General features: G+C 44.0%; 1 protein-coding gene and 1 long non-coding RNA gene across 4 annotated transcripts in view; one reads left to right on the top strand and one right to left on the bottom strand.

The window, feature by feature from the left end:
• FREM1 (FRAS1 related extracellular matrix 1) overlaps positions 1-17,604 on the top strand; it is a 72,993-nt gene that overhangs the window by 50,635 nt on the left and 4,754 nt on the right. For 2 of the 3 annotated variants that reach the window (XM_075411155.1, XM_075411154.1), the window contains 9 exons: positions 1,524-1,653; positions 3,060-3,132; positions 4,041-4,190; positions 5,378-5,616; positions 6,344-6,391; positions 6,668-6,847; positions 7,116-7,241; positions 7,954-8,069; positions 17,123-17,208. In XM_075411155.1, the coding sequence (XP_075267270.1) occupies positions 1,524-1,653; positions 3,060-3,132; positions 4,041-4,190; positions 5,378-5,616; positions 6,344-6,391; positions 6,668-6,847; positions 7,116-7,241; positions 7,954-8,069; positions 17,123-17,208 (1,148 nt within the window). The remainder of the gene's footprint in view (positions 1-1,523; positions 1,654-3,059; positions 3,133-4,040; positions 4,191-5,377; positions 5,617-6,343; positions 6,392-6,667; positions 6,848-7,115; positions 7,242-7,953; positions 8,070-17,122; positions 17,209-17,604) is intronic. The other variant, XM_009934471.2, reaches the window with a different exon arrangement.
• The window catches only part of LOC142358864 (uncharacterized), a 31,951-nt gene continuing 21,526 nt past the window's right edge, over positions 7,180-17,604 (bottom strand). Inside the window, exon 3 of the long non-coding RNA XR_012761910.1 lies at positions 7,180-7,537. This is a non-coding gene — a long non-coding RNA (uncharacterized LOC142358864). The remainder of the gene's footprint in view (positions 7,538-17,604) is intronic.

The raw sequence follows: 17,604 nt of genomic DNA, 5'->3' as shown, positions 1-17,604 counted from the left end.
AGAAGAATAACTAACACTATTTTGGTGGGTTAAACTGGCTACTCGCAGAGCAGGGCTCGTGGCAAGGGACCAGGAGCGGAGAGCTGTCTCTGAGGGCCAGGCTCCTCCGCAGGGCACGTCCCTCCACGACTCGGGGGGGGACAGAGCAGAGGCAGCGTTTCGGCAGCTGACGCTGAGTGCCGAGATGTCCCCACACACAAGCGCATCCAGCCCCGCAGCCTGAGCGATTCCCAGCTGGCTCTGCTGGCTTGGGAATGGGGACCAGCACCAGTACCCATGCTGGGAAGTGCAGCTTCTTGCCTGTGAACAGGAGTGCATAGCATCACAGCTTTACAAAGAGACCAAAGAGAAAGCACTTTTTGTACGGAAAATGAGTTTTAGAGAAGTAGCATTTATCTGTCACCTGCACTGGACCTCAGAATAAAGGGGAATTTGGCTTTCAAGGAAAAATTAATATTTTTAATATTGGATTTAAAAGCATGTAAGAGGTTTTTTGGTTTTGTTTTTTTTTAAACAATTTTTCTCCTAATGGTCGCTGGTTCAAAATAGAAGTTTGATTTGCTTGTTGATATTATTAAAATCAAATCCCAGCTTTTATCTGAATGCTGCTGGACTACATCTGGCACATGCATTCTCTTTAGCAAAAATAAAGCAAATCAGTTTCTAAATGGGTTGCCCATAAAATGAGTATCAGAGGATATAGCAGGACTAGCTGGTGTTACAGCTAGTCAACCCTGAAAGGTCTAGAAATCTGTTTTAGAAAAGTTCACATTGTTTTGTAAGTAGCACAGATAATTTTCCTTCTTTCCATTCTCTCTCATTCCTCTCTGACTCTCACTGACTTTTATAACAGCTTTTAAAATGGTGAGATCTTTATTTGCTACCTTGTGCAGCATGTGATCCTCCAACATCTGGTCACATCTCCTATAAACAATTCTGAAATTCAGTGTGCGAGATGCCTGGACTCAGCCACTTCTATGGCTGAAGAGTGAAGAACACAGAGTATTAGTGTAAGGGGAGTGGGGAGGGCACTTGCACAGAGGCGGTGAAGTCCTGGAGTGTGCCCTATATGCTAGAGAAGGAGAGTTAGAGGATAGATGAAGGAAGGCGGGAAGAAAGGAGGATATAGCAGAGAAAATACCGGGGAGTGAGAGTAAAATAAAACTACAGTGTTAAAGGGAACGAGGAAGAAACATTGACAGCTTATTTTGGCCTATTTGGTCTCATGGACAAACTCCGCTCTTTTCAAAGTTGCTGCAGAACTTGCCTGGTTCTGAAACAAGGTTCAGGCTTGGTTTGGGGTCGACCAGGGCTTGACTGGAAGATTTATTAACCACCTCTCCCTCCTTCTAATCAGCCAAATCACACAAATGTGTTGATTTGGGAACAAAGACCCAGTGTGTGTATTGGCTAAATCAGCAGTCAGGAGAGAAAGGGCTCCTCGCTGAACCTCGGAGCAGCAGGGGAGGGGGCAGCAGGGGAGGTGGCTCTGCTTCACACGGGCTTTTCCTCCTCTCCCGCAGGCTGGAGCTGCGGTGGTCTCGGATTGAAATGCAACAGACCGAGTATGAAGTGTGTGAAAGCGTGGGAGTGGTGCCTCTGAAAATCACCAGGACAGGACACACTGCAGAGTCCGCTTTTATTGCAGTGAAGGTAAACCTAAAAGCCAAGCTCCTAACTGGAAGCCTATTACTAAGTAGTGGAGCCCGTTAATTTCTTCCTCAGTCTGTAAAGGTATTTCAGTAATCAGCAAAGAGGCCACATAACTCAATCCAGACTTACCAGGACATTGTCCCTACCAGTACAGATGGTTGAAAAATTTCTGACAAAACATTCTGATTTTTAAGTTGAAACACTGATCAACCAAAACTGGAATGTTTTGGAGCAGTATTTCAGTTTTGAGGACCTTCTGTGACAGAGCAGGCAATTTCCTCTGTCACTGTGCTCAGAAGCTGGGTTTCCAGGATTTGCCACTTTAAAATTCAGGCTTTGGGCAGCCTGTGGCCTTGGTACTTCTTATTTCCCTGCTCAGGCTGAAGGAACCCAGGAACTATGGACCTTCAACTCCACAGTCATGGCACCCTCTGCCATTTCTCCCCTCCACTGCCATCAGGCTAGCCAATAGCCCAAGGAAGTCCCTTTACCTTCAGTAACAACCTCTCTCATGTCAGAAAAATTAGACTGAAAGCTGCAGGTTATAATTTTGTAAAACAGGTTTTGTGCAACTTGGCATCACAAATTTTATCTTTCCTCCTAAAATGTGAATTCCAGGCTTTTACCAGCTCCCCTTGCTAGAAAATCACTACAAGTTTCCCTCCGAGTTTCTTAGGATTCTAGCCCTAATTGGGAACATAGTTTTGATTTTTCCTGCACTGAAGTCAGTGGGGATTTTGCTGTTGACTTCACCAGCGGCCAGCCTGCCCTTATCCTTCATGGATTCCTGTGACTCTACTCTGGTTGTCACTTGGCTAAAAACACTGGTGAAACTGATCCCAGCATCAAGAACACAGTGTGGAAGCTGGTGTCCTCTGTCTGTCTCCTATGAAAATTCAGGGAGTCACTGGAGTCCCCATACGTATGTACATAAGGGTTCATGCCTATCCCAGTAAGTCTTTGGGGCCGACAGACAGCTCTGCATGCCAATGCTTCTTCCAGCACCTCAGAGAGGGCAAACGTGACCAGGCTGCTGCTGCGCTTCCAGGATGCCATCGTGTGCCTGTGCATGAGCCAGGTATGGCTGGGTCCTCACCCATGGTGAACAGCAGTATTATCTGATGCTGTCAAGCAGCAGTATGAGAGGGGATGAGGCAAAATTTTAAGATGAGAGAGTTTTTTTCATTATAAGATTTAAACCATGAGCAAGGACTGAATGACAGTGGCACATCACAAGGTTTATTCTTTAGGCCTTTATCCCTTTTTTCAGTCTAAGTGCATGTGTGGGTTGGTATGTCTTTTTGAGTCTCTATGGAGAGGCAGACAGTAGCTTCAGCATATAGCAGAATGCAGCCATTTTGTGAAATAGGTCACAGCATGGCATTTACTGTTCGATTTCTTCGCAGGTCAACGAAATCTCTGCTGTGCTGGGAAAGGACTTTACAGTGACTCCTTCCAAGCTTGTTCAGTTTGATCCAGGTATGAAGCAGTACACTGAATAATTTAACAATGAGTTCACTGATTGGCACATTAGACTGCAATCAATAAATTGTGAGAGAAAGGAGCAGAAAAAGACCCTGTCCAGGTTTATTGGTCTGCTGACAGCTTCTCTTGGCTAGACGATTCATACAGGAAAGGAGCAAGGAAATAGAGGTTATGAAAAGTGTCACAAGGGTGCAGAGATTTTTTTTTTTTTTACAATGTTGTGCATGTATCTTTGACATTCATTTTGGATGTCAGCACCGACTTTGTGATGCAGAAACAGTTCCCAAGATGTTTTGTTGACAGCAATGTGTACGTTGAGATCTGTTTCTGTCCTGCTGCCTCTGACTTATTGTCAACAAATTTTGTAGACTTGTGGGTAATAACCAATGTAGTCCTTTATCTTGAAATCTTTTCTCATTTCCATAAAACAAGCCTGAAGTTACCCTGTAAATGCAAGTAACCAAGTAAAAATTTTGTAACCAAGTATAAAATCTACCTAAAAGGTTGTACTTAAATCTAACATAGTCTTTTATCAATTTGCAGTTATTTTAGATGACTGTTCTCTCTAAAATTAAGCTTTCAAGATAAAAAGCATATGATACATTTTATCCTGAAAATTGCAATGGAAGTCCTAAATCTATCTATTGTAGTGTCATTTTCCACATCCGCAGCAGCTTTTTGTTACAGTGTATGCACTTGAACTGAATCAACGTTGCCCAGGAATAAATTCGAACTTAATGTTATTTGGGCGAACAGCAGGAGTCCAGTCAGTTAGTAGGAGCACAATAGCATACACCAGCTACTCCATTCTAGCTGCAGACATGTTAATTAATATATTTCTTTGACACCCCAATTGATTGAAATCGCACTTAAAGAGTAATTAAAATGTTTATTTCTGTAAGGAATGTCAACCAAGACGTGGAGTATAGCAATTACCTATGATGGATTAGAGGAAGATGATGAAGTCTTTGAAGTAGTTCTGAACTCCCCTGTGAATGCTGTTCTTGGCACCCGGACAAAAGCTGTAGTGAAAATTTTGGACTCAAAAGGAGGTACTCTCTTTTGATCTTCATCATTAAGAAGGTGGGACAATCTTGGTTGAGTAGCTACTTATTTTCAACTGCAAGTTGTTCCTAACACTCAGATTAAAATGCTTAATTACTTTTTTGAGCGAACAGGCTTGACAGTTCCAGACTCTTTCTTCTCTCATGCAATCATATTCATCCTCAGGAAACACAGCATGGAGAAAGCAACAAGTACGAAATGAGAAGGGTGCAAGGAAAGAAGCCACTTTTCATAACAACAAGAGTTCAGTTCTCATTTATTAAAATGGGGAAAAAATGTTTTTTAGGTCCATTAGAATCTTTTTTTATACAGTTATTGTATGACAGTTGTTATATACTTCCGAAAAAAGATTTATTTTCCTCTCAAAAAAGAAGCCTAACAGCTAAACCCACCTTTTAAACATACATTTTCTAATGCTTAACAAACACAGTCCACAACATTACAGCACACAGCAATGATCATTACAGAGTTTAGGTTTTATGCCTGTATTATTATTATTATGTTTTTCAATGATCAAATGTGGTGTGCCTAAAATCACACCAAAAAATAAGCAACTGTAGAAAAATACAGATAACTAGCAAAGCAGCTGAGTCCTATCAAAGCTGATGAGTGATTTTTCTTCTGGTGCTTAGTGAAACAATATTTTAAATACTTGTGTTGCAATAAATTAGGCCTAATTTTACAAAAACCTCCTTTTAAAATTTCAGATCTGTTCTCTCTTTAACATTCATAATGTAAATCAGGAGTTAATTGACACAACTAGCTTGCAGGAACAATAGCATCCTGGATTTCTGAAGAGAAAATTGTCTGGGCATGATGGAGGTATCACCATTATCAGTCAAAGACCCTTGTCTATCCATGACCAAAAGAACAGCACTCCAAACCCCAATCTATGCATGAAAACAGGTATTTTCAGCAGATGCTTGGCTGAAATTCTGATCTGTGGGTAGACAGATGCATTACATATAAAAACATACATATACAGATAGTAGTTGCAGTCATAGTCATAGCAAACCCCACAAATGAGGATGACTGAACAAATAGCAAATCAACCACATCAAGTGAAAGAATCATCCAACTCTTAATGAAAGGCTGTTTATGTGCCCATGTCAACATGACCACTTATCTGCTCATGCAGTTAGAACTGACCATCTGCCATTTTTTATGCTTTCAGGTCAGTGCAGCTATTCCCATTCCTCTGGCCAAAGCCAGCACGACTTCTGGGGGAGAGGCACACTGTTTCCAGTTTCCTCGGGCTCCTCATCACCTCCCAGGCCTGGCACTGCTCCCTTGGAAGGGATCCCACTGCCTCCTTCCAAAGGGATGAGAGAGCATGGAGGGGACCCACGGCAGGAACACAGCTTGGTGAATCAGTCAAGGACTAGGCTGAGAGTGATTGGAAATGGCAGACTAGTAAGGCACTTCTGTAGTGCAGCAATGGACTGATTTGTGAATTCATTGGGATTCAATATCTTCATTTAGTCGTCATATTTTTCTAGTGATCCTACCTGACCGTACAAATAACCACATTACTTGAGTCTGCTTTGAGTCAGACCTGAGAGCTATTTAAAAATACGAGGGGTGTGTGTGTGTGTGTGCGTTGAAAATATTCTTAGTTTGAAGATGCATGTATACAAGAGAGGAAGAAAAAAAAAAGTTAGGGGGGCGGGACATGCATCAAGCAACTTCAGTGATAATGCAGCTTCTAATCTTGTCTAAATTATGGGTCAGCTAGAAGAAAGAATTCACTGGAGCCAGGCCAATTGATAGAAACTGTGCATCTGCTCTGGCAGTTGTAAATCTGAAAATACTGTTAGCTTAAACAGGGAATAGTTACTTAAAACCTGCCCATCACTTTTCCTGCTTAAGCTACAGTGGTTTAACCTGGTGGTTTAGTAACATTCTGCTACTGTGATCTTGCAAGTTAATGGAATCTGTTTATAAACACACTTGTAATGTGTGATTTTTAATTGCTGTTTATAGAGATGATCCGTTTCTTCTCTGAAAGAGAAAGAACAAAACCCAAGATATGTTCTTCTTCATTTGTAACCTAGATCTTGTAATAAGCCTTGCATAACGTCTTTTTGTTTCTATAATGCATTAACATGCCCATCTTCTTCGGCTGTTTTACCATTTTCAGGTCCAACCTTCATCTGTATTTAGAAACGGAACTGATGTGGTTTTCAAAGTAAGAGTATTACTATAAGTACTGCTCAGACATTTCTGTGATTTCTTTCTGATTCTGTTCTTTCCAGGCTTTATCACTGTTAATAATTCATTGTGTCCAATACTTTTTTTTCTGTGTATCTTCCTTTTTCTTTGGTGCCACTTCCCCTTGATTTGAAACAATTTGTATTATAATGTCTTTTTTGTGAGAGTGTGGAGTTTGAGTTGCTTGTATGGGCTAACCCTCTCTTTTCCCTCTTCTGTTCTGCTTGTGTCTATGTCATACTGCAAAACGAAGTATCACGGGTTGGTATCACTCAAAATAGAGGATGACACCTCATCAGCTAAAGCAAACAAGCAGGCTCAAGTGTCAGTAATTAGCCAAGCACAACCACAGATAAATGTCTCCTCCAGGAAGACAGAAATCCCACAAGCTGATAAGGCAGAACTGGCATCTGAACCAAGCTCAAGACATCAGGTATGAAACCTTTTGTTTCATAGGCATTTTCACCATCTGTTTTCAGTCATGCTGTTTTCCAAAATGATTTAACACCTCTGAGATCTGCAGCTTAACCCTTCCCACTCCAAAGCTGAGTTTAACCAGTACAGAGGTAAATTAACAACTCGGCCTTTACAGAGTTTTAATGTCATAAAGTTTTAATATAAGGCCTGTTTAATCTGTTTCATGTGTCTTGTTTTGTCTAAGTATTTTCCTTCAAGTGTCAAAATGACGTTTCTCTTCACAGGACTTTCACTCTTTTCCAAAGGCCTGTACACCAGATTTAAAGGGGCTCTTGCATTATGAAGAAAGCACTCAAAAGTTATTTCAGTGTGATGGGATAATATGGAAATTCTGGAATTCCCAAAGCAAGGTAAAAATGTCACCATGACTATACATCTAAATCAGGGCATGGAGTTTATGATCAGTGAGACCCTCAAGCAAAGGACCTTCCTGTAAATACTATTAACTTATACAGAGAATAAAAGAGTTGTCCAGAGTCACATTTGCTGTCACCAGTAAAGAAGATTCCCAGAGACACGATAAGGGCTTCACCACAGCGCTTGCCTTGCATCTCTGTCACCCATAGGCGCTTCTGGATGAACCATGCGAGCACTGATGTCTTGGTACTGGTGGGGACGTGGGCATAAGACAGTCAGTGAACAAAGTCTGTGAAAGAATGAGCGGGAGTTATTAAAATTAGCTCACTTGGGTATTCTGTAAGCGTACATCCCCTCTGCCACGTAAGGTGTCATGCTGAATTTTGTTGCACTGCATTCCGTACACAGACCGCAAGAGGCAGAAAATGGTGTCCAAACTAATGTGGTCTCTTTAAGAGAGTTTTTGAAACTGAAACCTCATGTCAGGTTTAAAGCTACTCATTACAAATTGTAGGCTCCTCTGGCAGGCATTTATTTCTTTGTATCTTTTAAACAGTGCTGTAGCTTTGCTGATGCACACCAAAGTTCATGTTCAATTTAGTTCTGTGGAGGGCATAAGCAGCACCTCAGCCTTCTGTCTATTAGCGCACAGACCTAGATCACTGTAAGCAAGCGTCTGTTTTGCCTTTCCCTCTTCTATTTCAGGAGGCAAGCACGAACAAATGTCCCTCTGAGTGGCGTCATCACGGGGGCAGCTGCTACCTCCTGGTAGTGAATCACAAGGTCACCTGGAACACTGCCGCTCGGGCTTGCAGAGAACAGTAAGAGACTTCTCCAAGAGTGTGTGTTTGCTGTGCACTGCTGCTGCCCTGAGCCGAACGCTGCTCTCGAGGCCACGTTTATTCAGATAAGCCCTACTTTGGCTGTGCTGCACAGCTCCCCAAAAAAATGCAACAAGCCCTGGGATTCAGACCCAGTGGAGGACAGAAATACCGTTAGTCTCATCATGTTTCAGGTGGTGACACTACCTTATTCACAGCATGAATTCCCAAAGTTGTCCATATGCAGTAAGGATGCTTTCCTAGTGGGAGAGTTAGTTTGGGAGAAATGAAGACTCAGTCTTTCATCCTCTCTGACTCACCACATTCTTGGCTCTACCTTCACTTGTTATAGCCATAGTACAATGTTGGCAGCCCCTATGTGCCTCACCATATTCTTCTGAAGATGTAGCTCTTCAGATTCAGTAACCACTTGAAAACTTTAACATTCAAATTAACAGTAAAATTATGATTTTAAAGGATAAATAAAAGCTAATAAATAATAATAGTTGTCTAAAAGTAGGAGACAAATAGAAAATCCACCAGTCCTGCCCTTTGGAGGCCTGCTTTGTGATTTCGGTTTTAGGAGTGACAGCTTAGGGCTGAAAGAAATGCTAGGCATGGTAACATGGGGCTTGCCCTGGGATCATGCATGTTCTGTACCTTGTGTTGAATTGTGAGTGCCAGGTGGAAGACCAAGCTGCACAGTAGGAGGGGCTTTAACACACCTCTCCATTACTCCATTAAATGAAAACTGAAACAGGGAAGAGTTGGAGATGAAAGAAACAATATATTCCGTAAGTGGTTGAAGGACACGTAGGAAACATGAAGCATGGACAAGCATGGACAAGCATGCATAACAAACCTGATTCATTCCACTGTTGCCAGATTATGTTGTCCTGGCAACAAGCACAAGGAAAGTCTTGGTTCTAATACCTCCCAGCTGATAGAAGTTACTCTTTACTGAAATGTAAATGCTACCTGCTTTTGTGAGCTCACCACAGATTTCACATCGTTAATTGGTTTACTTCATATTTCGGCTCCTGAAATGGTTTTCTATTACCTGCTTTTATATTGTTACTTCTCCAAAAAAAGCCATAAGTTCTGAATATTCTAATATTTATTCTCTGAAGGCTTCAACATTCAGTTGATCCCTTGGGAACATATGTCACTCTGCTGGGAGGTGTTCCCCATTTCCTAAAAAAATGTGCTCCTGGTGACCCATATTATTTGTAGGTGATAACTTCTTGCTGAAGGCTATAGTGTGCAATGTAGATGTTAAACTGAATAACAGTAAATTAATGACAGTGTTAAACACCTACACAAAAAGTCAAAGCACATCACTGGATCCACAAGCAGCTGAATCCTAGGGCAGTGATGATTCGATTAATGTCAGACTACCACAGACTAAGGAAGCTTTGTCTTGGTCACTGGAGTACTCCTGGCCTCCATCTGCAACTGATTTACGAAAGTACAAACCCAGACACACACTTAAAAGTGGTACAAGACGATAACTTAATAAATTTCGTTTTGTGCTTTTGCCCAGCTTCCCCCCCCCGCCCCCAGCAATAACTACCACCACCAACTGTGGTATTTCTGTTATTAATAGTTCTACTGTTGACATTTAACTAGCTGATAGTTCCAACAACGAAATAAAATCAGAAGGGAGGTCAGTCCTGGTTTTTAATAGATCAAACAAATGTTAGACATTAAATGAAAAGACAAGAATTGACTTTCAGTAAATCAGCAAATTTCACTCAAAAATAAGAATCATTTTTATTACTATAAAAATGAGATTATTATTTAGACCACACAGCCCGGCACACGCAGTCCAGGAGGTTCCTACAGAGCATCAATGATAAATTTCTGATGCAAGTGGTGGAGGAGCCTACGAGTAGAGGCATGCTGCTGGGCCTTGTACTAACAAACAAAGAGGGACTGGTTGAGGATGTGAAGGTTGGGGGCAGCCTCAGCTGCAGTGACCATGAAATGGAGAACTTCAGGATCCTGTGTGGAGGAAGCAGGGCAATAAGTAGGATCAAACCTTGGACTTTAGGAGAGCTAACTTTGGCCTCTTCAAGGACCTACTTGGAGGAATCCCGTGGGCCAGGGCTTTAGAAAGTAGGGGGTCCAACAGAGCTGGTCGCTGTTTAAACATCACTTCCTCCATGCTCAGGAGCAATGCATCCCCCTGAGAAAGAAATCTAGAAAAGGAGGCAGAAGACCCGCATGGATGAGCAAGGAGCTTCTAGAGGAGCTCAGATGGAATAGAAGGGTACATGGAACATGGAAAAAGGGAGAGGCCACTTGCGAGGAGTACAGGAACTTTGTCAGAGCATGCAGGGATGCAACGAAGAAGGCCAAGGCCCACCTGGAAATGAATCTGGCAAGGGATGACAAGGACAACAGGAAGGGCTTCTTCAAGTACATCAGCAGCAAACAGATGACTAGGGACAATGTGGGGTCGCTGCTGAATGAGGTGGGTGTCCTGGTGACGGAGGATATGGAGAAGGCAGAGTTACTGAATTACTTCTTTGCTTCAGTCTTTAGTGCTAAGGCAGGCCCTCAGGAATCCCAGGCCCTGGAGGTAAGAGAAGAAGCCTACAGAGAGGATGATTTTCCTTTGGTCAAGGAGGACTGCGTGAGGGATCATTTAAGCAATCTGGACGCCCACAAATCCATGGGCCCCGATGGAATGCACCCACAAGTGCTGAGGGAGCTGGCGGATGTCATTGCTGAGCCACTCTCCATCATCTGTGAAAAGTCCTGGAGGACAGGAGAGGTGCCCGAGGACTGGAGAAAGGCCAATGTCACTCCAGTCTTGAAAAAGGGCAAGAAGGAGGACCCAGGGAACTACAGGCCGGTCAGCCTCACCTCCATCCCTGCAAAGGTGATGGAACAGCTCATTCCGGAGATCATCATTAAGCAAGTGGAGGAAAAGAAGGTTATCAGGAGTAGTCAGCATGGATTCACCAAGGGAAAATCACGCTTGACCAATCTGATAGCTTTCTACGATGGCATGACTGGTTGGGTAGATGAGGGGAGAGCCGTGGACGTTGTCTACCTTGACGTCAGCAAGGCTTTTGACGCTGTCTCCCATAACATCCTCACAGGGAAGCTGAGGAAGTGTGGGCTGGATGAGTGGTCAGTGAGGTGGATTGAGAACTGGCTGAATGGCAGAACTCAGAGGGTTGTCATCAGTGCCACTGAGTCTAGTTGGAGGCCTGTAGCTACTGGGGTTCCCTAGGGGTCAGTACTGGGCCCAGTCTTGTTCAAATTATTCATCAGTGACCTGGTTGAAGGGACAGAGTGTAACCTCAGCAAGTTTGCTGATGACGCAAAACTGGGAGGAGTGGTGGATACACTGGGAGGCTGTGCTGCCATTCAGCGTGACCTGGACAGGCTGGAGAGTTGGGCCGAGAGGAACCTGATGAAGTTCAACAAGGGCAAGTACAGGGTCCTGCACCTGGGGAGGAACAACCCTATGCACCAGTACAGGCTTGGGATGGACCTGTTGGAGATCAACTCTGTGGAAAGCAACCTAGGAGTGCTGGTGGATGACACGGTGACCATGGCCCAGCAGTGTGCCCATGTTGCCAGGAAGGCCAAAGAGATCCTGGGGTGCATTAAGAAGAGTGTGGCCAGCAGGTCGAGGGAGGTTCTCCTCCCCCTCTACTCTGCCCTAGTGAGGGCCCATCTGGAGTACTCCATCCAGTTCTGGGCTCCCCACTTCGAGAAGGATGAGGAGCTATTGGAGAGAGTCCAGCGGAGGGCTACGAGGATGACTAGGAGACTGGAGCATCTCTCCTGTGAGGAAAGGCTGAGGGAGCTGGGCTTGTTCAGCCTGAAGAAGAGAAGGCTGAGAGGGGACCTTATAAATGCTTATAAACACCTTGAGGATGGGTGTCAGGAGGATGGGGCCAGACTCTTTTCAGTGGTGCCCAGCGACAGGACAAGGGGCAATGGGCACAAACTGAAGCAGAGGAAGTTCCGTCTGAACATGAGGAAGAACTTCTTCCCTCTGAGGGTGATGGAGCACTGGAACAGGCTGCCCAGGGAGGTTGTGGAGTCTCCTTCTCTGGAGATATTCAAGACCCGCCTGGACAAGGTCCTGTGCAGCCTGCTGTAGGTGACCCTGCTTCGGCAGGGGGGTTGGACTAGATGACCCACAGAGGTCCCTTCCAGCCCCTACCATTCTGTGACTCTCTGATTCTGTGAAAAAAGACTGACAGAACTGGGTTTGTTCAGCCCTGACAAAAGAAGGCTTAGGGGAGACCTTATCACCATGTTCCATTATTTAAGAGTGTGGCTACAAAGAAGATGGAGACTCCCCTTTTACAAGTAGTCACATGGAAAAGAAGAGGACTAATGGGTATAAGTTACTCCTGGGGAGACTCCAATTGGAGGAAAACTTTTGACAATGGGAACAATCAGCCATTGGAATAATCTCCCCCAGGAAGTGATGGATTCCCCAACATTGGACACTTTTAGGATTCGGCTGGACAGGGTGCTGGGCCACCTTGTCTAGACAGGGCTTTTGCCAAGAAAGGTTAGAACAGATGATCCTTGAGGTGTCTTCTAGCCTGGTATTCGACGATTCTATGATTCTATTCCATCAAAGCAATGTTATCAATTCATTGCAGAAGCAATTGTCATCTCCACATAACTATATGTACATGGGCTTATGCAAACCTATTTGGGCTTCTAACGACCTCTGACATACATTGCATCTGTTTGTTGCAGGTGGCATACCAAACTTTTCTTCAGTTTCCATGTGCCAGGATAGAAGCAAAGACAAAAATGTGCTTGTCTTGACTTAAGACGCTGTATGTCATGGTGATACTGTGGGTGGAAAAAATCTCAGCTCATTGCTGTGAAAATCTTGCACCATTTCTAACCATTCTCCAATACACTGGAAAGAAAGGATGTTTAAGAACTCATTTCTCTAGCTTTGTTTTGCATGTATGAAGAGGCCCTTGGCAACACAAAGAGAAGCATCTGGGGGATATTACGGCTGAGTGATCCCACAGCAGCCTGATTTAGCAGCAATTTTGGTGATTCATGTCACAGTTCTTTTTTATCCCATAGGAACATGTTCTCCCCAAGGGTCAGCGCAGCAGGACTCTCTCGCCTGTGGGATGGTTTCACTGCTGCCACTGTAAGGACTCTCCACTGGATAGACAACTGGCTTTGTTAGTCATGTCACACCTTCCTCTTCTTGAAGTTGAACATTTAATTACAGCTTGAATATGGTCAGATTTCAGATCCTTTACTGCCAGATTTGTAAGGCAGGGGCTGTTATTTTGTTTGATGTTTGTATATTAGCAGCATGTGGCCTCAGTCCTTGGGAATCACAGTCAAAAGCACATCTAAAGTAGTAGGTTAGATCCTTCACGATGGCTCAGCGTTGCTGAGGGAGCTGGGCTTGTTCAGCCTGAAGAAGAGAAGGCTGCGAGGGGACCTAATAAATGCCTATAAATATCTGAAGGGTGGGTGTCAGGAGGATGGGGTCAAACTCTTTTCAGTGGTGCCCAGTGACAGGACAAGGGGCAACGGGCACAAACTGAGGCACAGAAAGTTCCGTCTGAACATGAGGAAGAACTTCTTCACTCTGAGGGTGACGTAGCACTGGAACAGGTTGCCCAGGGAGGTTGTGGAGTCTCCTTTTCTGGAGATATTCAAGACCCGCCTGGACAAGGTCCTGTGCAGCCTGCTGTAGGTGACCCTGCTTTGGCAGGAGGGTTGGACTAGATGACCCACAGAGGTCCCTTCCAAACCCTACTATCTGTGATTCTGTGATTCTGCCTATAGCAAAGTGGGATGGACCTGCTGCCCTCTTCTCCTAAGGCTAGTGCTAGTTCTGCAAGTGACTGGTTTAACTTATATTCTTGCTGGTGACTCCAGCATAGGGATTCAGGTACCTGAGTCATTTCAAAGGCCCTGTGTATCTTGTCTGACTCTCAACTGCCGCTCTGGAAGCACAGGGCTCCTGAAAGCTCTGCATCATGTCTGCCAGCCTCATCTGAATGTTATGAATACTGCAAGGCGTTATAAGCAACACTAGACACCTATTTCCAGGCACCAGGATTACTCCCTAGGTAATCAAACAAAAGCCTGGGATAAGCAGAGCCTCTCGGTCACTACCCTCCTTCACCATCAGTACAGGACATGGATTTACTATAGCAGTTTAAAATAAACGTCCTCCTGCACTGTGGAGACCTTCATAGCTAGGCAAGTGTGCTTTTGCTGAAGTGAGATTTATCAGAATGGTAGAAAGCTTCTCTAAACGTATTGGATTATTTAATGTAAAAGCAGCAAAGTCTTTGTGCTAAGTGTTTTGCATATAATACTTCAAGGCCAAAGGCTAGCCAAAATATTTCCTTAGTTCGGGCAATTGCTCTAAGAGGACGGATGCTCTTCACTTGAGAGCAAAAATTTTGAAGCACACAGGCATAATTTCAAATGGACCTATTTAGCACAAAAATCAGTGATGTGTGTGGTTTTGGTTTTGTTTTTTTTTTTCAATAAGGCATTATGACCCCTTCTCCAGAGCAATTTAAATTAGGAAGTGCTAGATTTACATAACTCCATAAATAACATTATCTTGTCATTTCCTGCGTCTGGCGCTCTGCCTAGAGGTACAGTTAGTAATATTATCATAAGCGGCATGTTCCTTTGGGACTGTACTCATTTCCCTACAATACATCAAAACTCCTGACTAGGTGTAAGAATTAGAATGGTTGCTCTCTCTTCAGCCATGTGTGTTTCTCAGGCAGTAGTTAGAAAGCACTCCTATGGAGAAAAGATTAGATAACGTTATAATTATTGCAGTGCTTTCCTGTCACCGTGCTGAAGTCTCTCCCTGGTACTCACACTGAAGTAAAAGTCTGAAACTGCTACAGCTCAGACCACCCCTGTATGTCATAAATGATATAGCAGTTACTGATACACATTGATGCTTTTTGTTATCACATTTCCTAAAACAGTTGAAACAACAGGGGTAACCTATGCTCACTTAAAGTAAACAACTTAGTTCTAGGGCTTTGATTGTCCTTAAGCAGAAGCCAGATAAAATGCTCTATTTTTGTTCTTGCTCAGCTCGTAGTCATACCACAGAGGCTACTGCCCAAATCTCTTCTTAGCCTCCAGTTTGGCCAGTGGCCAACCACAGTCACTGTGAGGGGCATTGGCATCCTGCCGCTGAACCAGTTACCCTGGGAGGACAACCTGCATTAACTGAACCTGCTTTCCTGGACCTTTTGTCTGAGGAAGAAGATGGAGTACAAAACCTTCCAAGAGCTTTTGTCAGTGTAACAGCTTTGTTCCTGGTTGACTGCAGATTTGGTGCCTGGTAGATGGGCCCAGAAGTGTGGAAGCGTGTCACACTGGGGACATACAGTCCCCAACACCACGCACAAAACTTGATTGTGATGAGAAGCACAGTCAAAGGCTCTGCTGGGAGCTTCACTGGGTGAAGTTTTGAAAGCCTGTACCATAAGCGGGTGCACAATCCTGACCACGTCGCACTGGGACAGTCTGCCATTGTAAAGTCACAATCAATATTTCCAAGGTTGTCCTGCCACCCCTCCACCTAAGAAGAGCTTGCACGGACATCAGCGAGACCCTTTGCACTTTGTTCTCCGGTGGCCCCTGAACTTGAGGGGCCCTTGATGGGACCTACGTTACTGTGCGGTGCTTGGTCTAGGGCAGCCATGAATACACAGGCTGTGAGGGCTAACACCCAGCTCTCCTGCCGGCTTCCGCAGACCCACCGTGCAGAGCAGAGCAGGTGGCGAATCCCCTGCTGCTTTGGTTGACTCTAGCGATAATGGAGAAGGCCTTTGCAGCAGGAGCACCCTGTCAGTATTACAATGAATTTGTTCCATACCATGTCCCTGTGTGCCCAGATTAAGGAGTGGTCCAGTCTTTGTGCAATAGGGACTGTGAAGAATATTGTGGGGTATTACTTTGAATTCCTCCTGATGTAAAATGTGCCTGCTTCCCTGTCTTGTGTGGCGTTACAAGATGGCATCCACAGGATCCATACTGTCAGAAAAGATACAAAGCAGCAAACAGGAACGGAGCTCCAGACACAGGTCTCTAACTGCGCAGCAGGCTTGGTGGTGGGCTTACGCCTAAGCACCTGTTCATGGTCTCCATAGTGTGTTCAAGTCTGCCATGCCACCCTTGAGGTCTCATTGTTCTCCCAGCTCTTGAAGAAGATAGTCTTTATGTTCTTTGGAGCAATACCGATACTCTGTTATCTGGCAACAGTCATGGAATTAGCAAAATGCTCATACTGCCATTGACGCCTTCTGCTGCCAGAGGAGTTTTTGCCTCCCTTACAACATGTTTTGATGAGCAGTGTGGTTTGCTTGGGCCCTATCAAGCATCACCCAGGATGTTCTGGGAGGCTGAAGGGTTTGGCATCACTGTTTGACTGAGTGGCAGTCAGAAATAAGGGACACCAGAAATGACAGTGGCTCAGCATCAGAGGGAAGGCAACAGCAGGTGTGACAGGTTAAAAGGTGACATGATATCAAGTGGGGCAAAAAGATGGATAAATACGAAAGTGGCTGACAGTTCCTGGCAAATACTATTCAAAATTTTAGTTTTATGAGAACACAATTTTTGAAAGATATAGACTGCTCTGCTACCACATGGATGAAGCTGTATTGTTCAGTGGTTTGGAGTTTAATCTGGGCATATTATTATTTTAAAGAAAGGAATGTATCAATGCTTGTGTCAATGGTTTAAAATACAGTTTGTGAATATGAGGTACACATTCCCTGTATACACTTCTTTCAGTTGCCCAGCTGATTTAATTCCTCTGTTAGAAAAATCAGACTAGGACTTTAGTTCCCCTCCAAGTAATCAAAAATTTTAAGACTTCATCTTCATGTAATTATTCTTTCCTGCCAGTAAGTAGTGGTTTTCCTGTGAAACATTAGTTGCATGCTTTATACTAGAATCAGTGTCCCTTGCTGATAAGTCGATGGGAGACGTCTGTCACTCTGTGGAATGCTAATTACTCTGTCCTCTCTCCTTGAGCCTAGATACCTGGGGAGTCTAGCAAGTGTGGCTAATGAACAACACATGCAGTGGCTGTGGGACTTCAGCGGGAGGAAGCCCTTTTGGATAGGTGAGTACCTCAGCTGACTGTCCCCTCCGAGGATTAGAGTTCCTCTGCACCCTGGAAAGCAGAAACTGTCGCGGCAGCTCCAGCCTCGTTTTCAGATGTCGCATTGTCCTCAACCTTCTGCTGCTTTTATTACTTCAGAGCAAGGCATTAAACTGAAAGCCATAATTCACCTGGCTATCTTCATAAGTCTTTATCAAGAAGAAGAGTTTATCATGTCGCCTATTGCTGGGCTGATTATGCCTTGAAATCTTCTCTATTCTAACACTAGCTAGGAAAATAAGTTCTGATGGAGCTCCTGCGCTTTTGTTTATCTCAACTTTCTTTTGACTGTTACTTTATTTATCTCTAACTTACCTTGTTTTAAACTTTACTTCAAAAAATTATTTATGTTACTGC

Source organism: Opisthocomus hoazin, chromosome Z (assembly GCF_030867145.1).
Source record: "Opisthocomus hoazin isolate bOpiHoa1 chromosome Z, bOpiHoa1.hap1, whole genome shotgun sequence".
Classification (NCBI taxonomy): Eukaryota; Metazoa; Chordata; class Aves; order Opisthocomiformes; family Opisthocomidae; genus Opisthocomus; species Opisthocomus hoazin.
Note: the sequence above shows the minus strand (reverse complement) of the source record. Positions and strands in the feature narration are given on the sequence as shown.